This window comes from Adiantum capillus-veneris, chromosome 23, assembly GCF_014529385.1.
Source record: "Adiantum capillus-veneris isolate H3 chromosome 23, ASM1452938v2, whole genome shotgun sequence".
Classification (NCBI taxonomy): Eukaryota; Viridiplantae; Streptophyta; class Polypodiopsida; order Polypodiales; family Pteridaceae; genus Adiantum; species Adiantum capillus-veneris.
In genome coordinates, this window is record NC_140953.1 from 37,154,473 (window position 1) to 37,179,751 (window position 25,279).

At 44.9% G+C, this 25,279-nt stretch overlaps 1 protein-coding gene across 1 annotated transcript; it reads right to left on the reverse strand.

Annotated features, from left to right (window-relative positions):
- Window positions 1-254: 254 nt before the first annotated feature.
- Window positions 255-24,313, reverse strand: LOC147427647 (uncharacterized). The gene is made up of 3 exons (XM_086497357.1): window positions 24,174-24,313; window positions 23,841-24,036; window positions 255-684 (listed from the first exon to the last, which is right to left on the reverse strand). The coding sequence occupies exons 2-3, from the start codon at window positions 24,032-24,034 to the stop codon at window positions 498-500; spliced, it is 381 nt and encodes a 126-aa protein (XP_086353483.1). The 5' UTR covers window positions 24,035-24,036; window positions 24,174-24,313; the 3' UTR covers window positions 255-497.
- Between the last annotated feature and the right edge of the window lie 966 nt (window positions 24,314-25,279).

The window sequence follows — 25,279 nt, forward strand, 5'->3', positions numbered from 1 at the left end:
AGAACTAAGTGCAAGACACAAGAAAAAGGAAAAATATTTTTGCTAACTATTGCAACCGCACAAGGATGTCTTAGTACAAAGTAGGCATTTCATTGAAGGTAAATGAATTAAAAAAACCCATTTGTTCCGTGACCTCAAGAAGCATGCACAAATGAAACAGAGGCATTCTTGTTGTGAACCCCTTGAAAAGAAACATACTTGCTGCAAAAGTAAGCAGTCCTAACACCAATACAGAAAGCACATTAAACCTTAAAGATGCGAAAGATTACAATCACAATTCACAGAATCTTGTATACATGACGGTCTTAAAAATTATTAGCTGATTTGAAGAGGCGACTCTTGCACAAAAAGATAAGCCCACAAACGTTGAAATCCTACCCTCTATCAAAATTTCAAGAAAGAAGAATGAGTCAAAACACTCCTCGCATTTCTGGACAACTCTCTCCGACTGAGAAGGGGCATAAAAACTTCGCATTGCAATTTTAAGCCCAGCACTCTCAAGGATAGTATCCTGTAAAAGTGAACCCTCTACCAATAATCTCCCCCACGCTAAACCAACAGTAGCATTCAGCTGCAAATAATGCTGCAACTCCGACATCTTCCACTGTCAAATCCTGTCGATCCTTCAACTTGTTTTTCAAAAATTCGACTTCCTTCCAGAACTTCTCATATCGTCCTGGTATACTGCAAAAAGACACAAAATTGGCATCATTGCATTCGCTGCAATGGATGATTGAGAAACAAATCATGTCAATAACCGATAGAACGACCACAGAACACACAAGAGACAATATAGTAAAGCAAATTTGTGGTAAGCCAAAAAGTCTACAGAACCAAACTACTAGCATACTTTACCATAAGTATGCGAATTTTAGCTGCTATGCTTGCTGAATGCAGAGTACAAATATATAATTAATAGAGGCTGAAATTCTTTAGGCTAAGCAAATAGTTTGGCCAGCTGTCTATGTGTTAAGTCTCTACATGTTAATTAAAATGGACAGGCTATGTGATGTATTGGAACAAATTATTCGTAGCATTGGAAATAATCGCAAAATTCTGAACCTTTTCATTTGTCTCTTCTCTCTAACGTTTTTTTAACTCCCATTTACTTGCAAGTAAACTTGTTTTTAGCACCACATGCTTGGAAAGGACTGAATTTCTTTAATCCACTAGAGTTCGAAGTCCTACTTTCTCCAGAAATAACCTCATGTATTTGTACTTCTACCCCTTTTATAGTACGCTCCGAATTGTGCTCAAGGTTCCTTTTACTTACGGAAGGGAGAGCCTTCCGTTCCTTTAGTGAGAAAGTGCAATGGACACAAACAAAGCAGTGAACACTGTGAATGGTGCTGAGACTGAGAGACAGAGAGAGAAGAATACGACACCAGAATGTTGTCAAACCCTCCTCTGAAGGCCCCACTCTCTATGGCGAGAGCGGTCTACTATTGATTGCACAAATCTCTACAATGCTTTGGACTTGTCGACAACGTCGATGACAATGAGGACGACGACGAGACAGGCTGAAATCTGAAAATGCTAATGGCTGAAATCTGCAAATCTTTATCTGCTGAATTCTGACTCTATGTCGGTGACGATGTCGATGGTGACAATGCGACGACGACGCGCTGAAAACGCAGATGCTGAAATCTGTGTTTTCCGGGCTGAATCTGTAAACCTTGCGGAATCTGACCGTGCGGCAAGGAACTGCTGCGGGAAGGTGAGATCTGCAAGGTTCAACGGTTCTACTGTGGAGTCTGACTGCTGAAAACTGAAAACGCTGATGCTTGTGGGGGTTCCGTCGCGAAGATCTGCAAAAACGCTGAAGTGCCTTGCAGATGCAAAAACGCTAGGGCTGATCTTTGTCCTTGCGGTGGAAATCTGCTAATGCTGGAGAGTCTGCTGCTTCCTGCTGTCGCCAGGCTGTTGCAAATGCAAAAACGCTGGCTGATCTGGTCCAAAAACGCTAGCCTTCTGCTGTGATGCAAAAACGCTAGGCCTCTTGGGGGTTCTCCTGAGAAGTTGCCTGTTGAGCGAGTGCTTCTGCTGCCTCTTCTCCTTCTTCTACCAGAAAGTGCTAGCTCTGGTTTGCTTATATATTTCATTAGCAAAATTGCCCTACCTAGTTCCCAACAAAAGTCACTTAATAAATAAGTGAAAAATGTCAAAAATAGGAAAAATAGGTCTAATGCATTGGAAAATGCTCCTGATGGATTCTGATGGATTCTGATGGGAATGCTGATGATCATGCTGTGTGCAACCGGAGGATATGCATCTAATCTAAGTGTCTGGACATGCACGGTCTACGAACAGACTCACAAAAGTGCCAGATCACTTCCTATTCTAGACTAACTTGATTGAACTGAACACTGGTCATGATGTAGCTTGTCCACGGACCCATAGGGTTGGATGTGTCACATGACATCCCCTCCTTTTCAAAGTGAGGTACTGGTACCGAACTGTATGGCGTCGAGGGAGATCGCCAACAACATCCAGAATCCTTGAAAGGACTCTTCGCAGGCCCACTCTGAGGTGTGGGTCGTGCGATACTTGAACTTCATAAAGGTATGCAACGCTTGCTTCTTTGGGCCGCGCCGAAAGCAACACAAAGGCTTCTATAGCTCCTTCAATGCTTCAACTTTGTCTAGAGTCATGCTTCTTCCTTCTTCAAGAATCTCCATGGCTGAAAATTCCTGAAACCACTTCCAACACAAAAACATGAACATACCTATTCCATGTAAAGTTACTGGAAAAAATCTCGGCTTCCGAAAAGACTGTGCATGCAATGTAGATGAACAAAGAGATGGAGTGCCAAACCATTCACCACACACACGCAAACAATGAGATCGAATCAGGGTGGAATCCGTACGTACGTACGGTACAGCCGTACGGTACGGTACAGTACGGCATTAAAAAAAAATTGGGCGTTTTCTACTCGGACAAGTTTCGCTAGGAGTTTTAGATAGGCTTATTAGTGTGAAGGGGAGAAAGCCTTAGGCTTTTTTAATCGACCACTGTAGCAAAAGAGTCTCTGTTCTGTTTACAGAGAATCTGCAAAGCAATGCACAGAGACCTGCAGAGCCGAGCTATGCGCGTGAAAAGGTACTGCTTCTGCCACCATGCAGTCCGTACTCTTCTCGCACTCCGTACTCCTCATGTGTGTGAACTCTTTTGCATTTGCAATGTACAGGATTCATTATGCCGCGTAAAACCAACCCCAACTGGTCGCTCCACACCAATGTGTTGAGCATCATCATGACCACTTCTCAGCAAGGTTCCGGCACACGCTTATGGCAATGCAAGTATTGTGGGGACCAGTACACCAGCACTATTACGCAATTCAAAAAGCACTTGACGGGCATCGGGTGCACTGATCAGATTGGTGCATGTGAGAAAATACCACCACCTTTAAGGGAGCAGCTTATTCAAGAGTATTTTCCTGTTGGTTCTCCTGGTTTGAGAGGTGCTCCCAACACATAGGATGCTTTACATGATGCTTTTGTTGGAGAGCTGGAGTCTTTAGGTGCGGAGACAGAGGTTGGAGGAGGTTCGGCCTCCATGCAACCCCCTACTTCTAGGAAGAGAGCACGTGTTGGCGGTGAAGATGAGGATTCCTTGCCATGTGAAAAAGGTACATCTGAAACACCAACGCAGACCACTTTACCTAGTCGCATCTCTTCTCAGGCTTGGGTGAAAGAGCGTCAGAGGGTTGCAGAGATGGAGATATGTCGCACTCTTATTGAGCAGGGCTCATTCTCTGGCATGCTTCCTCGAGAAGGTGCAGGGTCTGGAGTACCGGCTTGTACTGTGTTGATGCAATATAAAGAAATACCGAAAGGGGTGCAAGGTTTGGGGCCAATACTCTCTGGGATGGAATTCTGCCACGTGTAGCGTGTCGTCTCTCTCTTTCAGTTCAGTTGTTATTGAAGTGCTAAAGTCTGTTCACTCTGTTCTTTTCTACTGGCACGTGGTGCCCGTCTTGTGACAGTGGTATCAGAGCATCAGGCGTGTGCTTTTCTGAAAGCATACCGGTCCTACAAAAGAGCAGACAGAGCTATTGGAATTTTCTTTGAGGTATCTTCGGGCTCCGACCCCGGACTTATTAGCCACTTCCACCCTTACTTCATCGTGCATTGAGCGCGCTCCCATCTTCATCGTTGTGTCTTACAAGCCATAAGCTATACAGAACCCAAGACTTGGAATTCATGGATTCAGCAGAATATTTCCAGTTTTTGCTCAACGAGCTCCACAACATTCTTCCGCAGCATCCTCAGCAGAATCTTCCGATGCTGCAAAGTTTTCAACAATTCTTGAACTACATGTTACCCCCTCTGATGCCCTAGGTGGTACCTCCTCCTCCAGCATCAAAAAGTACGAGAGCTTCCAGCTCGCAAATTTCTCAGCCGTCTTTTTCAATCGGGGGATTTTTCAGGAATATGGTGTAGCCATCTGACCCTGATCCAGTGCAACCGCCTTTGCCACTGCCATTGCCCCCACCTCCACCACCAAGCTACAATGGCTGGAGCCCATATGGATACCCTTATTGTCCATACCCGGGATATGCGCCTAACCAACCCAAAGATTTCAAAGATGGCGGCACGATAGTCAAATTTTTCACTTTTTCCGGAGTGAAAGATCGCAAGAAAGCATTGCAGTTCCTACAGCACTTCGACAACATCTATGCTTTAGGGAACTATACAGAAGAATCCAAGATTTCTCGAGCAACGGGATTTCTTAAAGATAATGCTATGCAATGGTGGAGTTCAATCGCGACACAACCGCATGCTCCAAGGACCTCGCAAGCTTTCAAGACAGTTTTTGCACGTAGTTACATGACTTCTATGTTTGAAGTCTGGATTGTGGCAGAGTGGGGCAACTTGAAAATGCTTGCCACCGAAACCATGGGCGAATATAACCAAAGGTTTCTCGACATGTACCTTCCGCTCTCCTTCTTTAGATCTGTTCCCTTGAAGGCCCAATGCAAGCGATACACCATTGGACTACCATCACCATTGAAGGAATATTGTCTATCCAAGCAGGTCTCCACCATGCAAGAACTTATGGACCATGCCGCGGTCGGGTACAAACTGATGAAGGGAAAGCTAGAGTTTACCCCAAAAGAATCTCCGGCCACTAACCACAACTCTCGGCAACAACAAACAAATTCTCGAGAGTCGTGAAAATCAACCGCAAAGGCCTCATTGGACGCCTCAACAACGAGACACCTTACTACAAGAAGGCCGATGCTTTGGATGCTTTCAAACAGGGCATAATCATTCTAATTGTCCCAAATGCATATGGACCAGAGGAGCCGACGCCCGCACCAACAGTCGACAGAACCCCAACGCCACCTCCTGCTAAGAGAGCTAGACCCGCTATTGAACTAGTTCCTGATATATATGGCATACGCCTTGAGAGTACAAATGAATTGTGTCGAGCATATGGCAAAGTCAATGGCTTCAAAGCCCTTATTTTCTTTGACCCCGAAGCTACAGAGAACTTCATCCATCCAGAATTCTTAAAGCAGATGCACTTTGATTATGATGCAGAGGGTGGAGAAATTGAAGCTGAGCTAGCTACACGGCAAACTCAAAAAGTAGTACCGCTCATTGGTGCTCTTGTGGTTATTTTACGGGGGGGAGTATTGTTGTTGTGACTCCCAGCCCGGACCTGGATGGTTATGCGGGAGGAGTATTAAGAAGTCTGAGCAATGGTTACTCTAAGCACCTCCAAACGACGCAGGCTGCGGTCTGGGGAGCGTATGGTTGTAAAAGGCCTCTATATCTCCCGACCCGGACCTTTTTAGGTTACGCGGGAGGAGTGATGAGGGAGTCGTTGAATATCTCCCGGCCCGGACTTTGTTAGGTTATGCGGGAGGAGTGTTCATCGACGGCTTTATGTTCCTATGTCTTGTAACATGCATATGTGAGCATTTGTGTTGCATTGTGATGTGCCAACCACTGAATATTCCTAATTGGATGAGATTGCCTGGGTATGTAATTTTAGTGCATCAAGACACCCGTGAAAGATCAGTACGGTCTGGGGTGTGATGGCTAATTTTACTACGCTAGAATATCGAGAGTTCTAATCTGGACGGAAGGAGAAGCTAACTCCTTGATCAAAAGAGCCGAGAGGAGAAGCTAACTCCTTAACAAAAAGAGCAAACTGATTGTCCCTCGGAATGACCCTCGAAAATATTTGAGCTAACTTGAGTTGTTTTGCAGATATGTTGTAGTCGCGGACGATTACTCTCTTTCAAGAAGGGGAGATGTCACAAGCTGCTGACGTGTCAAAGCCCTGAAGAAGGGAGTCAACTTGTAGATGTCGGCCGAGGGGCCTAAACCCTAAGAAGAACAAGTAACAAAAGAAGTCCTACCAACTTATGGGGACCCCGTCCGATGGGGCCCCAAGTGACATAAAAGGATTAAAATAAAGCAGGACTCTCGCACACACACAAAAAGAGACTTGTGGCAGATTTTTGAAAATTGCACTAGCATGATGACGTGGCAAGCTGTACGGATTTTCGTAAATTACGTTGGCAGCTTTTTGGCATTGCTTTTGGACCAGATGCTTTTGAGTTTGAAGGCTTTTCACTGTAAACTGCTTTTGGGGCCTAGGGCCTTTAAATATGAGGTTAGGGCTCATTCTCTGGCATGCTTCCTGAAGAAGGTGCAGAGTCTGGAGTACCGGCTTGTACTGTGTTGATGCCATATGAAGAAACACCGAAAGGGGCGCCAAGGTTTGGGGCCAATACTCTCTGGGGTGGAATTCCGCCACTCCGTGTCACGTGTTGTCTCTCTTTCAGTTCAGTTGTTATTAAAGTGCTAACAGTCTGTTCTTTTCTATTGGCACGTGGTGCCCGTCTTGTGACATTTGGACTTCTTTTCCTTTTTCTTGCCCTTTCCAAAGCGTTGCTTTTTGCTTCGCTTTTTCCCTTTTCTATCTTCTTCGCTCGAGTCGGAAGAGCTAGAAGAACTGTCAGAAGAAGAAGAAGAAGAAGTAGGTACTCCTTCAAATCGCACACACTTCTGTTGCTTTCTTGCCGGGGCAAAAGTAGATTGACGACCCAAATAACCCAGGAAGTCAGTTCCTTTCTTTTGCTTTTGTCGTGCTTTTTGGCTTTGTTCTGCGCGTCAAAAAGCTGGCTAATCCATGCATCAACCACCTCTTCTAATTCTTCCTCTGTAAACATCCTCGGCGTAGGAGGTTGTTTGAGCGCCGGTTTGAGGGGTGGCTCCATGGTTTGCCACCACTGTGAGTGCACCTCGTCAAAGGAGGTTTGGGTGAAAAATTTTGCAAGTTTAGGGTCCTTCGCAAAATTCATCATCAACTTTGTCGCTTCATCAACCAATCTCCAACGTTCCATCTCTTCAAGCTCCGCCTAAGTAGGCCGAGGCGAACCGTACTCTTCACGTGAATCTTCTTCGTGATCTCTTCCCGCATCTCCGGATGCAGAGGAAGTCGATTGTCCTTTGCTTGAATCCATAAGTGCCGCGTAAAAAGGATCGGATTTCCCGGTAGAAGCCGCGCTCTGATACCACTATAACAAACTTGGACACTCCAAGTCAAGAATCTACCGCAACACGACAGGAATTCACTTCAAAACAGTTCACAATTTGATTCGACACAGGCCCGGCAGAGTTCCATGCCAAGAGGCATTGGCCCCAACGACTAGCACCCCTTTCGGTATTTCTTTTTATATTAAATGTAACAGACTTGGACACTCCAAGTCAAGAATCAATCACGACAGCACCAAATAACCACTTCAAAACAGTTCACAGTTCACAGTTCACAGTTCACAATAGATTTGCACTGGCCCGGCGGAGTTCCGTGCCTAGAGATATTGGCCCCAAAGACTGGCGCCCCTTTCGGTATTTCTTTATGTATTAATCAGTTCAAAGTACAAGAGTGGTTCGGGTCTCGCTCTCAGACTCTGCGTCCAGATGCTCTGCAGAGTGGGAGCCCAAACCACTTATTTAATGTTTACAAGGGATGCCAAAAGCAGAGCCCCGAAAAGCTTCAAATCAAAATCCTAAATAAAAGCAAAGGCTCTCTTCTCTCTCAAACTCTCTTGAGTTTTTTTGGCTCTACGCAATTTGAGATAGAAAGAGAGAGAGAATATTTGCTTCTCAAGAGAGCTTGAGAGAGGAAAAGAGCCTTTGCTCTTATTTTTAGGCTTTTGATTTGAAGCTTTTGGGGCTCTGCTTTTGGCATCCCTTGTAACCTTAAATAAGTGGTTTGGGCACACACTCTGCAGAGCATCTGGACGAAGAGTCTGAGAGCGAAACCCTAACCGCTCTCTTGTACTTTGAACATTGATTAATACATAAAGAAATACCGAAAGGGGCGCCAGTCTTTGGGGCCAATATCTCTAGGCACGGAACTCCGCCGGGCCAGTGCAAATCTATTGGGAACTGTGAGCTGTTTTTGAAGTGGTTATTTGGTGCTGTTGTGATTGATTCTTGACTTGGAGTGTCCAAGTCTGTTACATTAAATCTGTTGCTCAAAGTACAAGGGAGTGGGGGGATCTCACTCTCAGACTCTGCGTCCAGATGCTCTGCAGAGTGGGAGCCCTGTCCACACTTATAAAGGTTACAAGGGTTGCTAAAAGCAGAGCCCCAAAAGCTTCAAAATCAAAAGCTTCATAAAGCAATGCCTCTTAAACTAGGCTTAAAAGTAAAGCAAGTTTTCCCCCAAAAGCTCCTCAAAAATTGCGTAGGCTTTTCTTGTTGCCTTTTTTTCCAACGTAAAACACGGAATTCCGTACAGCATGCCATGTCAGCAGCAGATTTCCGTGTTTTCCGCCGCAAATTGCGGGCCTGCCACGTCAACATTTCAGCGAAAATTTCGGGGCTGCCTTGCTGCACCATTTTCTGTTGTTTTCTACTGCCCATTCTAGGGTTCATGCCACGTCACCTGTTTGTGACAGTCTCCTTTAGATTGAAGCTGCCCGATACTTGGAGAATTCACAATGCTTTTAATGTGAGTCTCTTGAAGCCTTTTAAAGGCGATGTGCCCGAGGATGGGGAGCCAGATGAGCAACCGGAAGTGGAGGAAAGCGAGGAGATACTCGTTCCAGAACAGATACTGGCACATAAGATTAAAGGTAAAGTGATTAGGCGGTTCTTGGTTAAATTCAAGAACTATCCTGCATTGGATGCGAAGTGCATGGAGGAGGAGGACCTAGCAGATACTCCTCAGATTGTGGAACTTTACCTTGAAGCATTCGGTTTGGCATAGTCTTGTTAGGTGCAGCGGAATGAATGTTGTATTTTCTCAAGATTAGTGATCTTTATTGCTCAAGGTTCCTTTTAGTTCTTTAGGGAAAGAGAGAGCTTTCCGTCTTTTAGAGTGCTGTGGTCATGAACAAAGTGAGTGGATTGTGCGTGCAAGTGAATGAGATTGAGAGAAGGAGAGAGAAGAGATACGACACCCGAGAGGTTGTAAAACCCTCCTCCGAAGGCCCCACTCTCGTCGGCGAGAGTGGTCTATTCTTTGCTTGCACAAAGGTGTACAATGCGTATGCAATGGACTATGCAACTTGGTCTATGCCGATGACGACGACGGTGACGACGACTGTCACCAGGAGGTGTATTTTTCCTGTTGCCTTCCGTAAATAAGTACTAGGTATTTTTATTTATTTTTATTTTTACTTGTTTTCCCCGGAACCCTTGAAAAGGTGCAAGTGGACATTGCATGAGTGTGAAACGGCTACGGCCGAATAGGTTTCTCACAGCGGGAGTCTGGGTCGGTCATTCTGGGACTGGTCGAGCCAGTTAGCACTAAATTCTGATGAGTATGGAAGCCTATGCGCGCCAAATGAAGTCTGGGCCACTCGGAAAGTCACTTATAACTTTATAAGTCAGTGGGAACTAGAGAATTAACTCAAAAGGGGCAAACTGGACACATGGCGGCTCCTGGTGAAGTTTTCCACTTCCATCAGCAAGAGGGGGCGCCCAATTTGAGAGAGGAGGCTGATTTGACTCATAAGTGACCTACAATGTGTGTGTGAGTAGTGGGTGCAGGTCTACAGCTTTAATGGAAAGCTTGCCTTCTCCTTTGTCTCATGTAGCGCGATGATTTGCTCTCGTGCATCTCTCTCTCCCCTTTAGCACATATGGTAATGCCCCACTAGATGGGCTACTCAGATGAACATGTACAGTTCTGGGATTTATGCGCGTTTGCCAAGGCAAGAGCCTTCTGAACAGGAACCGCATTAGCTAATTGCTAATCCCCCACAGGTACGCACAGTTCCATCGCGAAAGATTGCGAGTTCGAAGAGTTTTCTCACGTGAAAACTCGTCCAATTCACAGGGGAACTGTCCCATTGCGTGCGGGAGCCCTCGGGACACGCGTAGACGTGTTCGCTCCGCTAAAAACGATCCGAAACAGCGAATTACAGCCTGCTGTGTTTTTCTGCAGGTTTAGGGTTTCGCACCTAAACTGCAAGGGAACACCGGGGGAGCCTCGTGAGAGCCTTGGGATGCGTGTACAGGCTTTTGGGCACCCGACAGTGAAAAACAGGGAATTACAGCCCGCTGAATTTCTGTGACAGCTCACCAGAAAGCTTCCAGATAGCGAGGGCATCCATCCTAGACAGGTGTTTTTGACCTACAGGGGTTTTTGCACCGTTATGCTGCCAAAATCAGGTCGAAAACCTGCGTTTTCAGCCCTCGCCAGGTTTGGACAGCTTTGTGAAAGCTTGTGCTAAGTGGTCGGATCGTCTACCTTAATTTGAATAAAGAAATACCGAAAGGGGCGCCAGTCTTTGGGGCCTACAGGGTGTCGGTCTCGTGTGCGCAGTGACATTCTAGTCGCTCGACGCAACTGTGTTCTCTTCCCTTCTCAGTGCTCTGTGTAAAGTTAACAAGTAATTGAAATAGTACCGCCCTCTACGTTGTACAGGCCGGTTAAAACGACGACAATGACGAAGACGCCGAAGACGATGACGACGACGACGACGATGGCTGAAATCTGAGATCTTCTAATCGCTGAATTTCGGGACTGTTTCAGTGGCTGAAAATGACTGTTTTGGCTGCGTTTTCTTGGCTAAAAAATGAGGTTTCTTAGGGCTGAAAACTGATGGTCTTTACGGGCTGAATCCGCTACACTTTAGGTGAATACTGCCGGTCTTAATTTGCTGCTGAAATCCAAAAACGCCAAGGGCTGAAATTGGTCCTTCTGTCGCCAGGGTTCTGCAAATGCAAAAACGCTAGGCTGATCTGCTGTGTCGTGATGACGCCGGGGCTGATCTGCTGTGCACAAATCGCCAAGGCTGATCTGATGCAAAAACGCTAGGTCTTCTGTGGAGAAAACGCCAAAGTAGTCGCGGGGGGTGGTCTTGCTGAGAAGTTGCCTGTTGAGCAAGGTGCTCCTGCTGCCTCTTCTGCCCGAAAGTGCTAACTTCGGTTTGCTTATATATTAACTTAGCAAAATTGCCCTACCTACTTTTGTAGGAAAGTCACTTAAAAATAATAAGTGAAAATCCCAATAAATAGGAAAATAGGCAAAATGCACTGGAAAATTCCTCTAACTGATGCGAATGGATTCTAATGGGAATTCCGATGATCATGCTGTGTGCAACCGGAGGATATGCATCTATGCTAAGTGACAGGGCATGCACGGTCTACGAATAGACTCACAAAAGTGCCAGATCACTGCTATTCTAAATTGATCGGACTGACTGAACCCTGCTGTGGTGTAGCTTGTCCACGGACACATAGGGTTGGGATGTGTCACATGACATCCCCTCCTTTTCAAAGTGAGGTACTGGTACCGAACTGTATGGCGTCGAGGGAGATCGCCAACAACATCCAGAATCCTAGAAGGGACTCTTCGCCGGCCCACTCTGATGTGTGGGTCGTGCGGTACTTGAACTTCATAAAGGTTTGCAACGCTTGCTTCTTTGGGCCGCGCCGAAAGCAACACAAAGTCTTCTGAATCTCCTTTCTTGCTTCAACTTCGTCTAGAGTCCTGCTTCTTCCGTCTTCAAGAATCTCCATGGCTGAAAATTCCTGAAACCATCTCCAACACAAAACCATGAACATACCCATTCCATGTAAAGTGAAGGAAAAAAATCTTGTCTTCTCTAAAGACTGTGTATGCAATGTCAATGAACATAGAGATGGAGTGCGAAACCGTTCACCATATACACGCAAACAATGAGATCTAATCTTTCTCTTATGATGTAGAGCAATCAACTGTGGCAAAACACAATGGAAATGCCCATGCTTGGTGCTCATACTATCATGTGATCTTTCTTCAACTGTGTCATGCCAAGGAAGAGACATGGAATGTGACTTCCTGACATATACTTTTCAGCTTTTCATGAAAAATCCGCATACATTCGTGTTCATCCATGAGAGAAACATGCTCAACATACAATATGTCATGCCTAGAAAAAGGGATCACATAACGATGCTGACTAAAATACAGGAAACCTTCACGAATGAAACACTTGAACAATGTGTGCGTATCAATCATGCGAACACACCATACTTCCTATAAGGGTTCTTTGGACCAAGGCTCGAGAGCCAAGATCGGTTCTTCCTTAATGATCGAATCGTCCTGTGGGGGTTCTTTGGACCTCGACTCGAAAGCCAAGATCAGATCTTCGTGATTGATCGAATCTACAACGAGGTTAGCTTCGCTAGAAAAAGCATCCACTAACACATCATCCTTGTGAACAATCACATCATCTTCATGCAACTCATCATGCTCGTGAGAAATCACATCTTGATCATGCTTGTCATTGGCATCCAAATCATCATGCTTATCAATCATTCAAATCATCATGCTTATCTTTGTCATCCAAATCATCATGCTTGTCATGCAAATTGTAACAAACTTGGACACTCCAAGTCAAGAATCAACCGCGACAGCACCAAATAACCACTTCAAAACAATTCACAGATCACAATAGATTTGCACTGGCCCGACGGAGTTCCGTGCCTAGAGATATTGGCCCCAAAGACTGGCGCCCCTTTCGGTATTTCTTTTTGTATTAATCAATCATCAAAGTACAAGAGAGCGGTTAGGGTTTCACTCTCAGACTCTGCGTCCAGATGCTCTGAGAAGTGAGGCCCTCACCACTAATTTAAAGGTTACAAGGGATGCCCAAAAGCAGAGCCCCAAAAGCTTTTAAAATCAAAAGCATCAGTTCTCTCTCTCTCTTAGAGAGTCTTTTCTCTTTTTTTTTATAAAAAAAAAAGCAAAAGCAAAATTCGCGTCGCTCATCATTTTCCAACAAAAAACAAAAAAAAAAAAAAAAAATCCGCCTCCGCGATTTCCAGAAATTAGGGTTTTTGGCAAAAATTAGGGTTTGCAGGAATTTTAGGGTTTCTGGCAGAAATTAGGGTTTCTGCTGTCCGCCACGTCATCACTTTGTGACATACCCCCCTCTTGAAAGCATTGTAATCGACCGCGATTACGCCTGCAAAACCGACAAAAGCCATAAACCGTCTTAGCAGACACTGACTGTTAGTACCTACGTACTAGGAACACACATCTAGCACATGTACAAAATCGACAGTCACATCACACAAGATCACAGGACATCACACGACATCACAGGACATCACATGACATTCAACATTCATTCGGATCTTAGACCATGATTTATCGGCAATGTAGCTAGCAATCACATCTAGGTCCAATCGGGACCTCAACGATGTCCGATTGACTAACCCCTATTGCAACCATGTCTATTCGAGATCAATCATACCAAAATGCTGCAGTCATTTCGGCTATCAGTTCCTGCACTCACAAGAAGTCAAGAACAAATCAGTATCATAATCAGGAATTCCATTTCATAAAGTCATCCAGCAGAATACTGTCAGCTCTCAGTATCCCTGAAGCTCAAAGAGACATCAATGACTTTAGTATCAAAATCGAGGCATCTGTTGACAAAGGAGCGGAGTAACTCCCCTCTTGTGCATCCCACTGCACCAGATCTTCGGCCAAGCTGAGTTTCTGGGTTCCGTTTGGAGTAGACTATGCTAAACCAAAACATCGAGGTAAAGTTTCACAATCCGAGGAGTATCTGCTAGGTCCTCCTCCTCCATCCACTTCGCATCAAATGCAGGAAAGTTCTTGAACTTAACCAAGAACCGCCTTCAGACTTTACCTTTCTTCGTATCATTATGTGCCAAAATCTATTCAGGAACAAGGATCTCCTCGTTTTCTTCCACTTTGGGTTGCTCATCAGGCTCCCCATCATCAGGCACATCACCCTTAACAGGGTTCAAGAGACTCACATGCAATGCATTGTGAATCCTCCAAGTATCTGGCAGTTCCAATCGGAAGGAGACATCATTTATCTTGTCAGTAATCTGGAAAGGTCCGTAGTATCACATACTAAGCTTTGGAAAAAGCCTCTCCTTTCCCTGTTTCTTTCTTAGGCGTGCCTTCTCAAAAGTAAGAGCACCCAATCATCCTCCTTCAGTTTCCAGTCGCGACGATGGCGATCCGCTGCCTTTTTCTGTCGTTCTTGAGACTCCTGCAAAGTCTCGCGAACCTTGGCAAAAGCCGTATCCAAATCTTGCGAATATACATCCGCTTCAAATTTCTAATCTTTCGTGCTCAGGAAGGATGAAACCTTCGCAGCAGTTTCAACAATCTCACATGGCATCTTCCCCGTCGAAGAGTGTATCGTGTTATTGTAGGCAAATTCCACCAAAGGTAACTTCTTTTCCCATTGAGTCTTCTGATGCGAGATACAAGACTTCAATAAATCTAAAATCAGTGAATTGGCAATCTCAAATTGCCCGTCAGTCTACAAGTGGAACGATGACGAGAACTGCAACTACGTGCCAATGTTCTCCCAAATTGCCTTCCAAAACCAACTCATAAATCTGGGGTCTATGTCGGAGAGAATCGTCTCAGACGTGCCATGTAATCGGAAAATCATCGTGATCATTCTGTATTCTCGGGAGATCAAAAATGAAATCCATTTCAATATTTTCCCAGGGGCGGGTGGGTATGGGTAAAGGCTGTAACAATCCCTGTGCCTTATGCCTGTCAAACTTGACCTTCTGGCATACCAAGCAACTGCGCACAAACTCTTCCACATCCTTCTTCAGTCTCCGCCAAAAGAAATCTCTCTCTACCCCTTTCATGGTGGTAGCAATGCCGCGGTGACCCGTAAAAGGTGGACAGTGGCAATCAGTCATAACCTTTTCCCTCAACGGCTGTGTAACGCACAACATAGTCTTTTTCATCAAGTAGCCTTCCCGAAGGGAGTATCCAGCTACTGTCTCCCCATCCCGTATCCGTGTGAAAATATCTGCAAAATCTGTATCTGTGAGACACACTGATCGACCACATCCTCGAAGCTCCTATGATGTATCGCGGAAATAGCCAGAACCAACGGTTTCCGAGACAAAGCATCTGCCACCACATTCTTCTGACCCTGCACATGGACAATCTGGAAGTGGAACTGTGACAAGATGTTCACCCACCGCATCTGCTTTTCCGAAAGCTGCTTCTGTGACAAGAAGTAGCGCAAACTCTGATGGTTTGTAAAGACAGTAAAATCCGCTCCGAGTAGGTAATGCCGCCACTGAGTAAGAGCGTGGATAACCGCCAAAAGCTCTTTCCCATAGATCTGTGCTGTCATCTCCGGCCTAGAGAACAAACGGCTCTCGTAAGCTATGACATGGCCTTCTTACATCAAGACCGTACCCAGTCTACGACCACAAGCATCACAATATACTTCAAATGACTTCTGCAAGTCCGGCAAAGTCAAAATAGGTCCCGTAGTCAATTTCTCTTTCAATGTCCGAAAGGCAGTCACCTCTGTGGGTCCCCACAAAAAAGGTACTCCTTTCTGTGTCAAGGTATGCAAAGGGGAAGCAACCTCTGCAAACTTTCGTATGAACCGCCTGTAGTACGAACACAGTCCCAAGAAGCTTCTAGCTTCATGGACATTCCTCAACTCGGGCCAATCACGGATAGTCTCTATCTTGGCCGGGTCCATTTGCACTCCTGCTGCTGACACAATGTGTCCCAAAAAGTGTATCTCTGGTAGGAAAAATTCACTTTTCTTTGCATTAATCACTAACGTGTGATCTCGTAATGCCTGAAAGACTTGAAGCAGATGATCTCTGTGTTCTGCCTCATTCTTGGAGAAAACAATGATGTCGTCAAAGAAAGTGCCAACAAATAGCCTGTACTCTCGAAAAATCCTATCCATCATTCGGTTAAATGTCGCAGGAGCATTGGTTAAGCCAAAAGGCATCACCAAAAACTCAAATAACCCAAAAGTCGTCCGAAAAGCTGTCTTGTAGACATCTCCTGGCGCTATCCTGATCTGATGATATCCACTCTTCAAGTCAATCCTGCTAAAGCACGAGGATCCCTGTAACCTGTCGAGTATATCATCGATCCTAGGAATCGGAAATCTGCTCTTGATGGTGATTTCGTTGAGAGTGCTATAATCGATGCACATTCTCCAAGATCCGTCTTTCTTCAAAACCAACAACACTGGAGAGCAATACGGTGAAGTACTAGGCTGGACAAGACTCTTTTCCAAGAGGTCTTTCACTGAGTTCATAATCTTTTCATTCTGTACTCGGCTCACACGATAAGGTGGCCGATTCGGTGGCGTGCTTCCAGATATCAGATCAATGGTATGATCTTCAGGCCCTCTCAAAAGTAATCGGCATGAGCGTGGAGAAAAAAAAATATTGGCGTTCTTTTCTTCAGGTCAAAACATATTCAATCTTTATCCATCGTTCAGTTCTCCCAAAAGAATGAGTAAGAAAACTGAAGTTCATCAAGTACAATCTCTAAGCCCTTCATTTATCAAAGTCGCTTTCTCGGCCCGGTAGTCAACCACGGCGTAGTTCTTGTGGTACCAAGGGATCCCGAGTAGAACGTCACTCGCGTGCCCTGAACACCCCTGTCATTGCAAACGAAGTTTGCCAATGCTTGGTGTAATGGCAACATCCCATCCGGGTGCCAGTTGAACTACCTCCGCCTGTGGCGTCAGTCTGTCGGGCGTAGTTCCAAATCGAGCCGCCAATTCCAAGAGAAAAGAACTTGGCCTTGGCTCCTTCAAAAGAGCTTCCTGATCCTTCACTTTGCCCCGAAAGCGGCAAAGTTTGTACTTTCATTCATTAGATTCGGTGCAGGTCCCACGCCATGTGGTACCAGTTCTGCTTTTCTATCTGCCTTTTCTGCCACATTCCTCAGCTGTTCTCGAACTCTCAGACCTGTCGTCGTCTTTATCATTCTGTTCTTTCTGTGCCTTATCAGGGCACTTTGCGGAAATATGTCCATGTTCCCCGCATCCAAAGCACTTCCCCTCTCTGATGAAGCGAGCTCTCTCCTCAGGAGTAAGCTTGGGTTGTGCATCCTTTTTCTTTGGCTTGCTCTTTTTCTTTCTATTTTCATTCCCAGAAGTCTGTTCGGCTCGTTGTGTCATGGCCTTATCTGTGGGGTAGGTCAAACTGCCAGAGTGAATGGCAAAGCCCCGCTTCGCATGACTCATCAACTCCTGAATAGAAGCTGACTTCTGTTCCAAGCAGTGATCTCGGATCTCTGTAGGTAAACCGCTCAATCTGTTCTCTGAACGAGATCTTCTTGAATGAAGAGGCGGGTAGAAAAGAGCTCCAGAATCTTTCACAATAAGAATTCACTGTATCGCTCTTGGTCATCCGGAGATGGTTCCAAGCAGCTCGTATATCTCGCTCAAACTCTTGAGTCAACCAAGAAGAAATAAAAAGCCTCTTGAATCTCAGCCATGTAACTGGCACAGTCTTGCTTAATAGAAGCGTGGACCACCAAGTACGAGCATTCCCCTTAAAGTAAGAGGCAGCTCTCCGAATCTTGGAGTGCTCTGAATAGCGTCCTCCCGCGAAAGCGATGTCAAACTGCTGAATAAAAGACAAAGCCTTCGAAGCATCTGAGTCTCCTGAAAAGTATCAAACTTGATCGAGTGGCCACCTTCTTTAAACTCTCGGACTTTCTTGCTTTTATCTTCGAGAAAGTCATACTGGTTGGCCTTGTAAAAAAAATTCTTCTTGTTCACATAAAACTTTCCGTCATCGGAATCTGAGCTGTCTGTAGACGAGTCCTCAGTAGAACTGTCAGTCTCTGGGCGAGATGTAGCCTTCTTTGCCTTTTTCTTGCCCTTTCCGAAGCTTTGTGTCTTGCTTCGCTTTTTGCTTTTTCTATCTTCTTCGCTCTAATCCGAGGAGCTAGAAGAACTGTCAGAAGAAGAAGAAGAAGAACTGGGTACTCCTTCAAATCGAACACGCTTCTTCCGTTTCTTTGCCTTGTCAAATGTCAACCGACGACCCAAATATCCCGGGAAGTCAGTGCCTTTCTTCTGCTTTTTGCTGTGCTTTTTGTCTTTCTTTTGCACGTCGAAAAGCTGAGCAATCCGTGCATCAACCACGTTCTCCAGTTCCTGCTCCGTATATTTTCTTGGAGGCAGAAGGTTTCTTGAGAGCGGGTTTCGAGAGTGGTGTTGTGGTTCTCTGCCACTTCATCTGTACCTCTTCCAAAGAGGTCTGGTTCATATATTTTGCCATCTTCGGGTCCTTGGCAAAATTGAGCATCATCTTTGTTGCATCGCCGATCAACTGGCGACGCTCTATCTCTCGCCGCTCCGCCTAAGTAGGCCAAGGCGAGCCATACTCTTTGTCTGAATCTTCGTTGTGATCCCAGCCCGCATCTCCAGATGCAGAGGGAGTCGACTGATCATTGCCTGAAGCCATAGGTGCCGCGGAAAAAAATTTCGGGGATCGGATTTCCCGTAGAAGAGAAATCGGCCGTGCTCTGATACCACTGTAACAGACTTGGACACTCCAAGTCAAGAATCAACCGCGACAGCACCAAATAACCACTTCAAAACAATTCACAGATCACAATAGATTTGCACTGGCCCGGCGGAGTTCCGTGCCTAGAGATATTGGCCCCAAAGACTGGCGCCCCTTTCGGTATTTCTTTTTGTATTAATCAATCATCAAAGTACAAGAGAGCGGTTAGGGTTTCACTCTCAGACTCTGCGTCCAGATGCTCTGAGAAGTGAGGCCCTCACCACTAATTTAAAGGTTACAAGGGATGCCCAAAAGCAGAGCCCCAAAAGCTTTTAAAATCAAAAGCATCAGTTCTCTCTCTCTCTTAGAGAGTCTTTTCTCTTTTTTTTTATTAAAAAAAAAAAGCAAAAGCAAAATTCGCGTCGCTCATCATTTTCCAAAAAAAAAAAAAATTATTTTTTTTTTTTAATAATCCGCCTCCGCGATTTCCGGAAATTAGGGTTTTTGGCAAAAATTAGGGTTTGCAGGAATTTAGGGTTTCTGGCAGAAATTAGGGTTTCTGTTGTCCGCCACGTCATCACTTTGTGACACAAATCATCATGCTTATCATGGTCAATCAAATCATCATCATGCTTCACACAATCATGCAAATCCTCTGTGTCATGCTTGGGAGAAGAAGAGACTGAGACAGTCTCCTTTCCCCAAATCTCTTGCATCTGTGCCTGAACTTGAGAATAGAGTCGCCAAAACTCTTTGTTTTGTCGGTCACTTTGTTCTTGTATTGCTTTTCTTTCTGCTTTGTCTTTTGCGTGTCTGCGATCCATTTCTGCTTCTCTTGCTTTGGCTTCCAAGCATGCTTGCTCGCTCTTACGCGCTATGGTTGCCATTCTTTCTTGGTACTGACGCTCTATGGCTGCCATCTTTTCTTCATGGTCACGCTCTATTTCTGCTTTTCGTTTGGCCTCTCTTGCTTTGTCTTCTAACTTCTTGTCAATCATCCTCTTGTCGAAAGCCTCCACAGGAGTTAGTGCAATCGGTGTCGTAGATGGGGAAGGGTCAGAAAAACCTCCTGGTGGGGAAAATTCTTCTTCGCCTCTCTCATGCTCGTCACTTCCAAGCGAAGTATCCATTCAGCTTCGAGTGATGATCATTCTGAAGTCGTAGGTTCTTGTGGGTTCTTGGGGGTTCTTGAGTTCACGAGGAACTTGGGTTCTTGGGGGGTCTTGGGTTCTTAAGTTCACGAGGAACTTGGGTTCTTGAGGTTCTTGAGGTATTTGATTCGTGAGAATCTAGGGTTCTTGAGGTGTTCTTTCGCTTGCAAATCGCGTTGGAGAAGGATCTTCTCTTCACCCGAGTTCTACCCTTTTTTGTGGGCGCACCCCTTGGCGGCCTTGCGCTCACACCAAGGTTGCTTTTTCCCACCTCACGTCGATTGGCCGGCCGCTAAGTGCACGGTCCGCTCTCAATGAGTGAAAAGAGACACAAGGGGAGGCTGGACAAGCCCTTCTTTCTTGGGATTCCTGTCACTCTTCAACAAAACACGATTAGGAATCGCCACGCCCAAGTAAACTTGGGTTCGTGCGATCGCAACAAGCAAAAAAAATTCTTGTGGTTCTTTCCTTGGGTAATGCAGAACACTTCCAAAGAAAGCTCTGATACCAATGTTAGGTGCAGCGGAATGAATGTTGTATTTTCTCAAGATTAGTGATCTTTATTGCTCAAGGTTCCTTTTAGTTCTTTAGGGAAAGAGAGAGCTTTCCGTCTTGTAGAGTGATGTGGTCACGAACAAAGTGAGTGGATTGTGCGTGCAAGTGAATGAGACTGAGAGAAGGAGAGAGAAAAGATACGACACCCGAGAGGTTGTGAAACCCTCCTCCGAAGGCCCACTCTCGTCGGCGAGAGTGGTCTATTCTTTGATTGCACAAAGGTGTACAATGCGTATGCAATGGACTATGCAACTTGGTCTATGCCGATGACGACGACGGTGACGACGACGACGATGACGAAGACGACGACGACGACGATGGCTGAAATCTGAGATCTTCTAATCGCTGAATTTCGGGACTGTTTCGGTGGCTGAAAATGACTGTTTTGGCTGCGTTTTCTTGGCTGAAAAATGAGGTTTCTGACGGCTGAAAACTGATGGTCTTTACGGGCTGAATCTGCTACACTTTAGGTGAATATTTCCGGTCTTAATTTGCTGCTGAAATCCAAAAACGCCAGGGGCTGAAATTGGTCCTTCTGTCGCCGGGGTTTTGCAAATGCAAAAACGCTAGGCTGATCTGTTGTGTCGTGATGACGCCGGGGCTGATCTGCTGTGCACAAATCGCCAAGGCTGATCTGATGCAAAAACGCTAGGTCTTCTGTGGAGAAAACGCCAGAGTAGTCATGGGGGTTGGTCTTGTTGAGAAGTTGCCTGTTGAGCAAGGTGCTCCTGCTGCCTCTTCTGCCTGAAAGTGCTAACTTCGGTTTGCTTATATATTAACTTAGCAAAATTGCCCTACCTACTTTTGTAGGAAAGTCACTTAAAAATAATAAGTGAAAATCCCAATAAATAGGAAAATAGGCAAAATGCATTGGAAAATTCCCCTAACTGATGCGAATGGATTCTGATGGGAATTCCGATGATCATGTTGTGTGTAGCCGGAGGATATGCATCTATGCTAAGTGACTGGGCATGCACGGTCTACGAATAGACTCACAAAAGTGCCAGATCACTGCTATTCTAAATTGATCGGATTGACTGATCCCTGCTGTGGCGTAGCTTGTCCACGGACACATAGGGTTGGGATGTGTCACGTGACAAGTCTACTCCGATAGAACCCCGATTTCAACATGGGTGAATCTGATATTGATTGATTTGTACTTGACTTGTTGAGTGCAGGAACTGAAAGACGAAATGACTGCAGCATTTCGGTCTCATAAATCTCTATAGACATGATTACAATATGGATTAGTTAATCGAGCATCTGTGAGGTCCCGATTGGATCTAGATGCGATTACTAAATACGTTACCGATTAATCATGGTCTGAGATTTGGAATGAATTTGAATGTGATTTGTCATGTGATGTCAAGTGATGTCTGGTGATGTGACTGTCGATTGATACATGTCTAGATATGTTGTGCCTAGTGCGTCAGTACTATCAGTCAATGTCTGCTAAGACACTTTATGGCCTCTGTCTGTTTTGCAGGCGTAATCGAAGGCGATTACAATTCTTTCAAGAGGGGGGTATGTCACAAACTGGTGACATGGTAAGCTTCCAGACACACACACATACACTGCGACAGAAAATGCCATGTGGCAGCAGTACGGACCCCCGCAAAATGTGCTCGCAGGCTGACGTGGAAAATCGTACGGAATCCTTCTTTTTACGGTGCTGGTGACATGGCAGCCAGTACGGATTTTCATAAATTGCATTGGCTGAATTTTTATGGCAGCTTTTGGGCCTATTGCTTTTGAATTAAAAAGATTTTAAGTTTAGAGATTTCTGGGGCTCTGCTTTTGGGCATCCCTTGTACTTATAAATAAGTGGGCAGGGCTTCAATTCTCAGAGTCTGAGAGTGAGCACCTACCAACTCTCTTGTACTTGGAACACAGATTAATACAAAAAGAAATACCGAAAGGGGGGTCAGTCTTTGGGGCCAATACCTCTGGGCACAGAACTACACCGGGCCGTGTCAATTTTGTGAACTGTTTTGAAGTGAATCTCGGTTGTGTCGCCGTAGAATCTTGACTTGGGGTGTCCAAGTTTGTTACACGTACAGTTCTGCCACGTCAATAGTCAACGTAAAACGCAGAATTCTGTACAGGCTTCCACGTGGCACTATAAGCGTAAATCGCGGGTGTCCGTACAGCTGTCGTGTCATCATCTGAATTCGCAACGGGAGACTTTTTGTACGGAAATTCTTCTGCTGCTTTTGCTTCTTTTGTTGCTTCCTCTAGGGTTTAGGCTCCTTGCCGGATCTGCAGATTAGCTCCGTTCTTCAGTGGCCTGACACGTCAGCAATTTGTGACACGATCACTCGTCGAGAGTGATTACAAAGGGCACATAAATAAAGTGTCAGGGCCTCACTTTCAGGCAGATATGCTTGGGAGAACTATTGAGACGAGGACCCTCAGACATTGTACTTTTGTGAAGCATTAGTAATAAAAAAATACCGGAAGGGACGCCAGTCTTTGGGGCCAATCTCTCTAGGCGCAGAATTATGCCTTGCCGTGTCGTCTCTCAGTTTTGTTCAGTTCTTTCAGTTTGCTCTCATGTGTTGTGGTAGATTCCCGAATTGGAGTGTCCAAGTCTGTCACAGCAAGGGTAGCAAAAAACGCCAGAAATTGGGTCTATGCTGGGAGCTCTCAATACTTGGGTGAAATGAAGAGTATAGTTGCATATGCCATACATCATAAACATACCTGCAATCATCTATCATGCATAATCATCAAAGCCAATTATCAAAAAGACAACGAGAGTCAATCATAATAGCTGAAAGGTCTGAACTATCCAAAGTCAAAATGACTCTCTAACTAGTCACCCACTCACTAGATCCATATGCCTAGGACCTAGGTCCTACAGATCATCTACAAAGTCTACTCATCATCCCCAGCTGCCCAAAACAGCAGTTCCGTTTCCCAGAAACATTTCGACATTTCTGACTGGGCAGAAATGCCATTTCATGCAACTAGTCAATCACCCATGCTGGTGTCTCACCTCATGGGCAATGGCCACGACAAGATACAACAGTCACTTACAAACAACGAACTTTGTAGTAACGACCACCTAAACCAAAAACCATTTAATGTACAAGTATTCGCATGATCACTTTACAAAAGATAAAGTTGTTGTGATTAAACAAGAATTTATAATCTCTCCATGCAATAAATTGTGTGCACATATGAAGTATGGAAAAAGAATATTTTCTGTAACTGGAAAATCCATTCAGTTCTTGTAGCTGTATAAAATGCACTTTATCAATGGAACATTGATTACTAAAGACAACAAGTACAAGCAGAGACACGCATAGTTAATGAAATAATGAGATTCTTCAAACAAAAACCTATGATGAAAGAGTTTCTCCATAAGAACCTTGCAAGCCGCGTGTAGAAAAGCTGTTTAGATAGCTCCTGGCATTTGTCAATAGTAGGCTCTTTAGCTATGTATTGTTTGTTGGACTCCAGCAAATTATTGTAATAAGAAGATCCATGAGTGCTAATCAACTGCCGTGTCTTTCCCTGAATGTTCTTCGCCTTTCCCTGAAGGCTCTTCAAGAAACTTGCCATCGCTGTCCACAGAAACCAAATTGATATTGAGACATCGAAACATTATATCACCTCGTGTCAGCAGAGAAAGACACAGGAACGGCAACTTGGAAGATAAAATCGCCATAGCTCGGACAATATGATATTATCTGGTTATTACCTCCTCCGGCTCCCAGTCCGTGCGGGTAGGGCTTTTTCCAGGCCGATTTCCGAATAAGCTTTCGAAGCAAATAGACAGCTCTTTACATGGTCAGCCGGCCTCACGAAGGACACCACACTTTTTGAAAACTTGAAAATAAGCGCCATCGGCCGACCACAGCGCTTGAAGAATCTCGTCCGTTCATCAGAACATCGAGGGCCGGCAAGAAACTCATCGGTCGAAAAGAATCTCATCCAGTGATCAGAATGTGAACTCAGTGTGTATTGTTGTTCTGCAAATAGATTTAACCATTACCCCATGTCTTCCACAACCATGAGTTGATGCATGAATAGACTTCGTAATATGACGTCATAGTTTGGATGTCGTCCAATGTCCAGTATCATAAGAGAACTCAATTCCACAAGTTGTATTTGTGATGTTTTCAAGCACACCGAACGGTTTTTCTAGGTTTACATTGGCAAGCTGTAAGCAGTTGCATGTCTTTTGTATTACATTTTACCCAATTTCTTCCACGGCTTTGGCAGCAATGCATGCACCTACCTTTGTATCTAAAATGGCCACGGCCTCGTTTTGATTGCACTTTATGGCCAAGGTGTTCTTTCCCATTTCAAATTTTGTCTCTTGGCAGCAATTGACCTTGTTTAGGGAGATCCTTTGTACAATGGTTTAGTTTTCTCTAACCCAATTCTAGTTGATCGTTGTGCTTGTATGTTAAGAAATTGTCCGTACTCCCTCCATATATTTCCAAGATGATCACCGTGTATGGTCCATGGGTAATGGTCAACACATGAGATCGATTAGGGAAAAGATGGACTTGTACAATGGTACTTGATTCTTGTCCTACCTTAGTGGTCAACTAACTACATATCCAAATTGGAGATTGAAGCATGAAGATTGGATTAGGCTTACAATGTGCGATAATATATTTGTAGATGACCAATTATGCTTTTTACAAGGACTCTCTTGACCAGAGAAGTAGGTTGTTACAAGTGCATCCACCTATCAGAATGGTGCGACCCTGGATTCAAATGAAAGCTATTTTCAAGCTCTACGCATCTAAGGTATCACTTTTATATTTTAATAATTTCTAATATTATTTGCAACAG

Excerpts from the sequence above, each read along its gene's own strand:
- LOC147427647 (XM_086497357.1), bottom strand. The coding sequence starts at position 24,034 with ATGGCAAGTTTCTTGAAGAGCCTTCAGGGAAAGGCGAAGAACATTCAG. Across the intron at positions 685-23,840 it reads TTCTACACGCGGCTTGCAAG|TATACCAGGACGATATGAGA; the intron begins GTTCTTATGGAG and ends GTCTTTTTGCAG.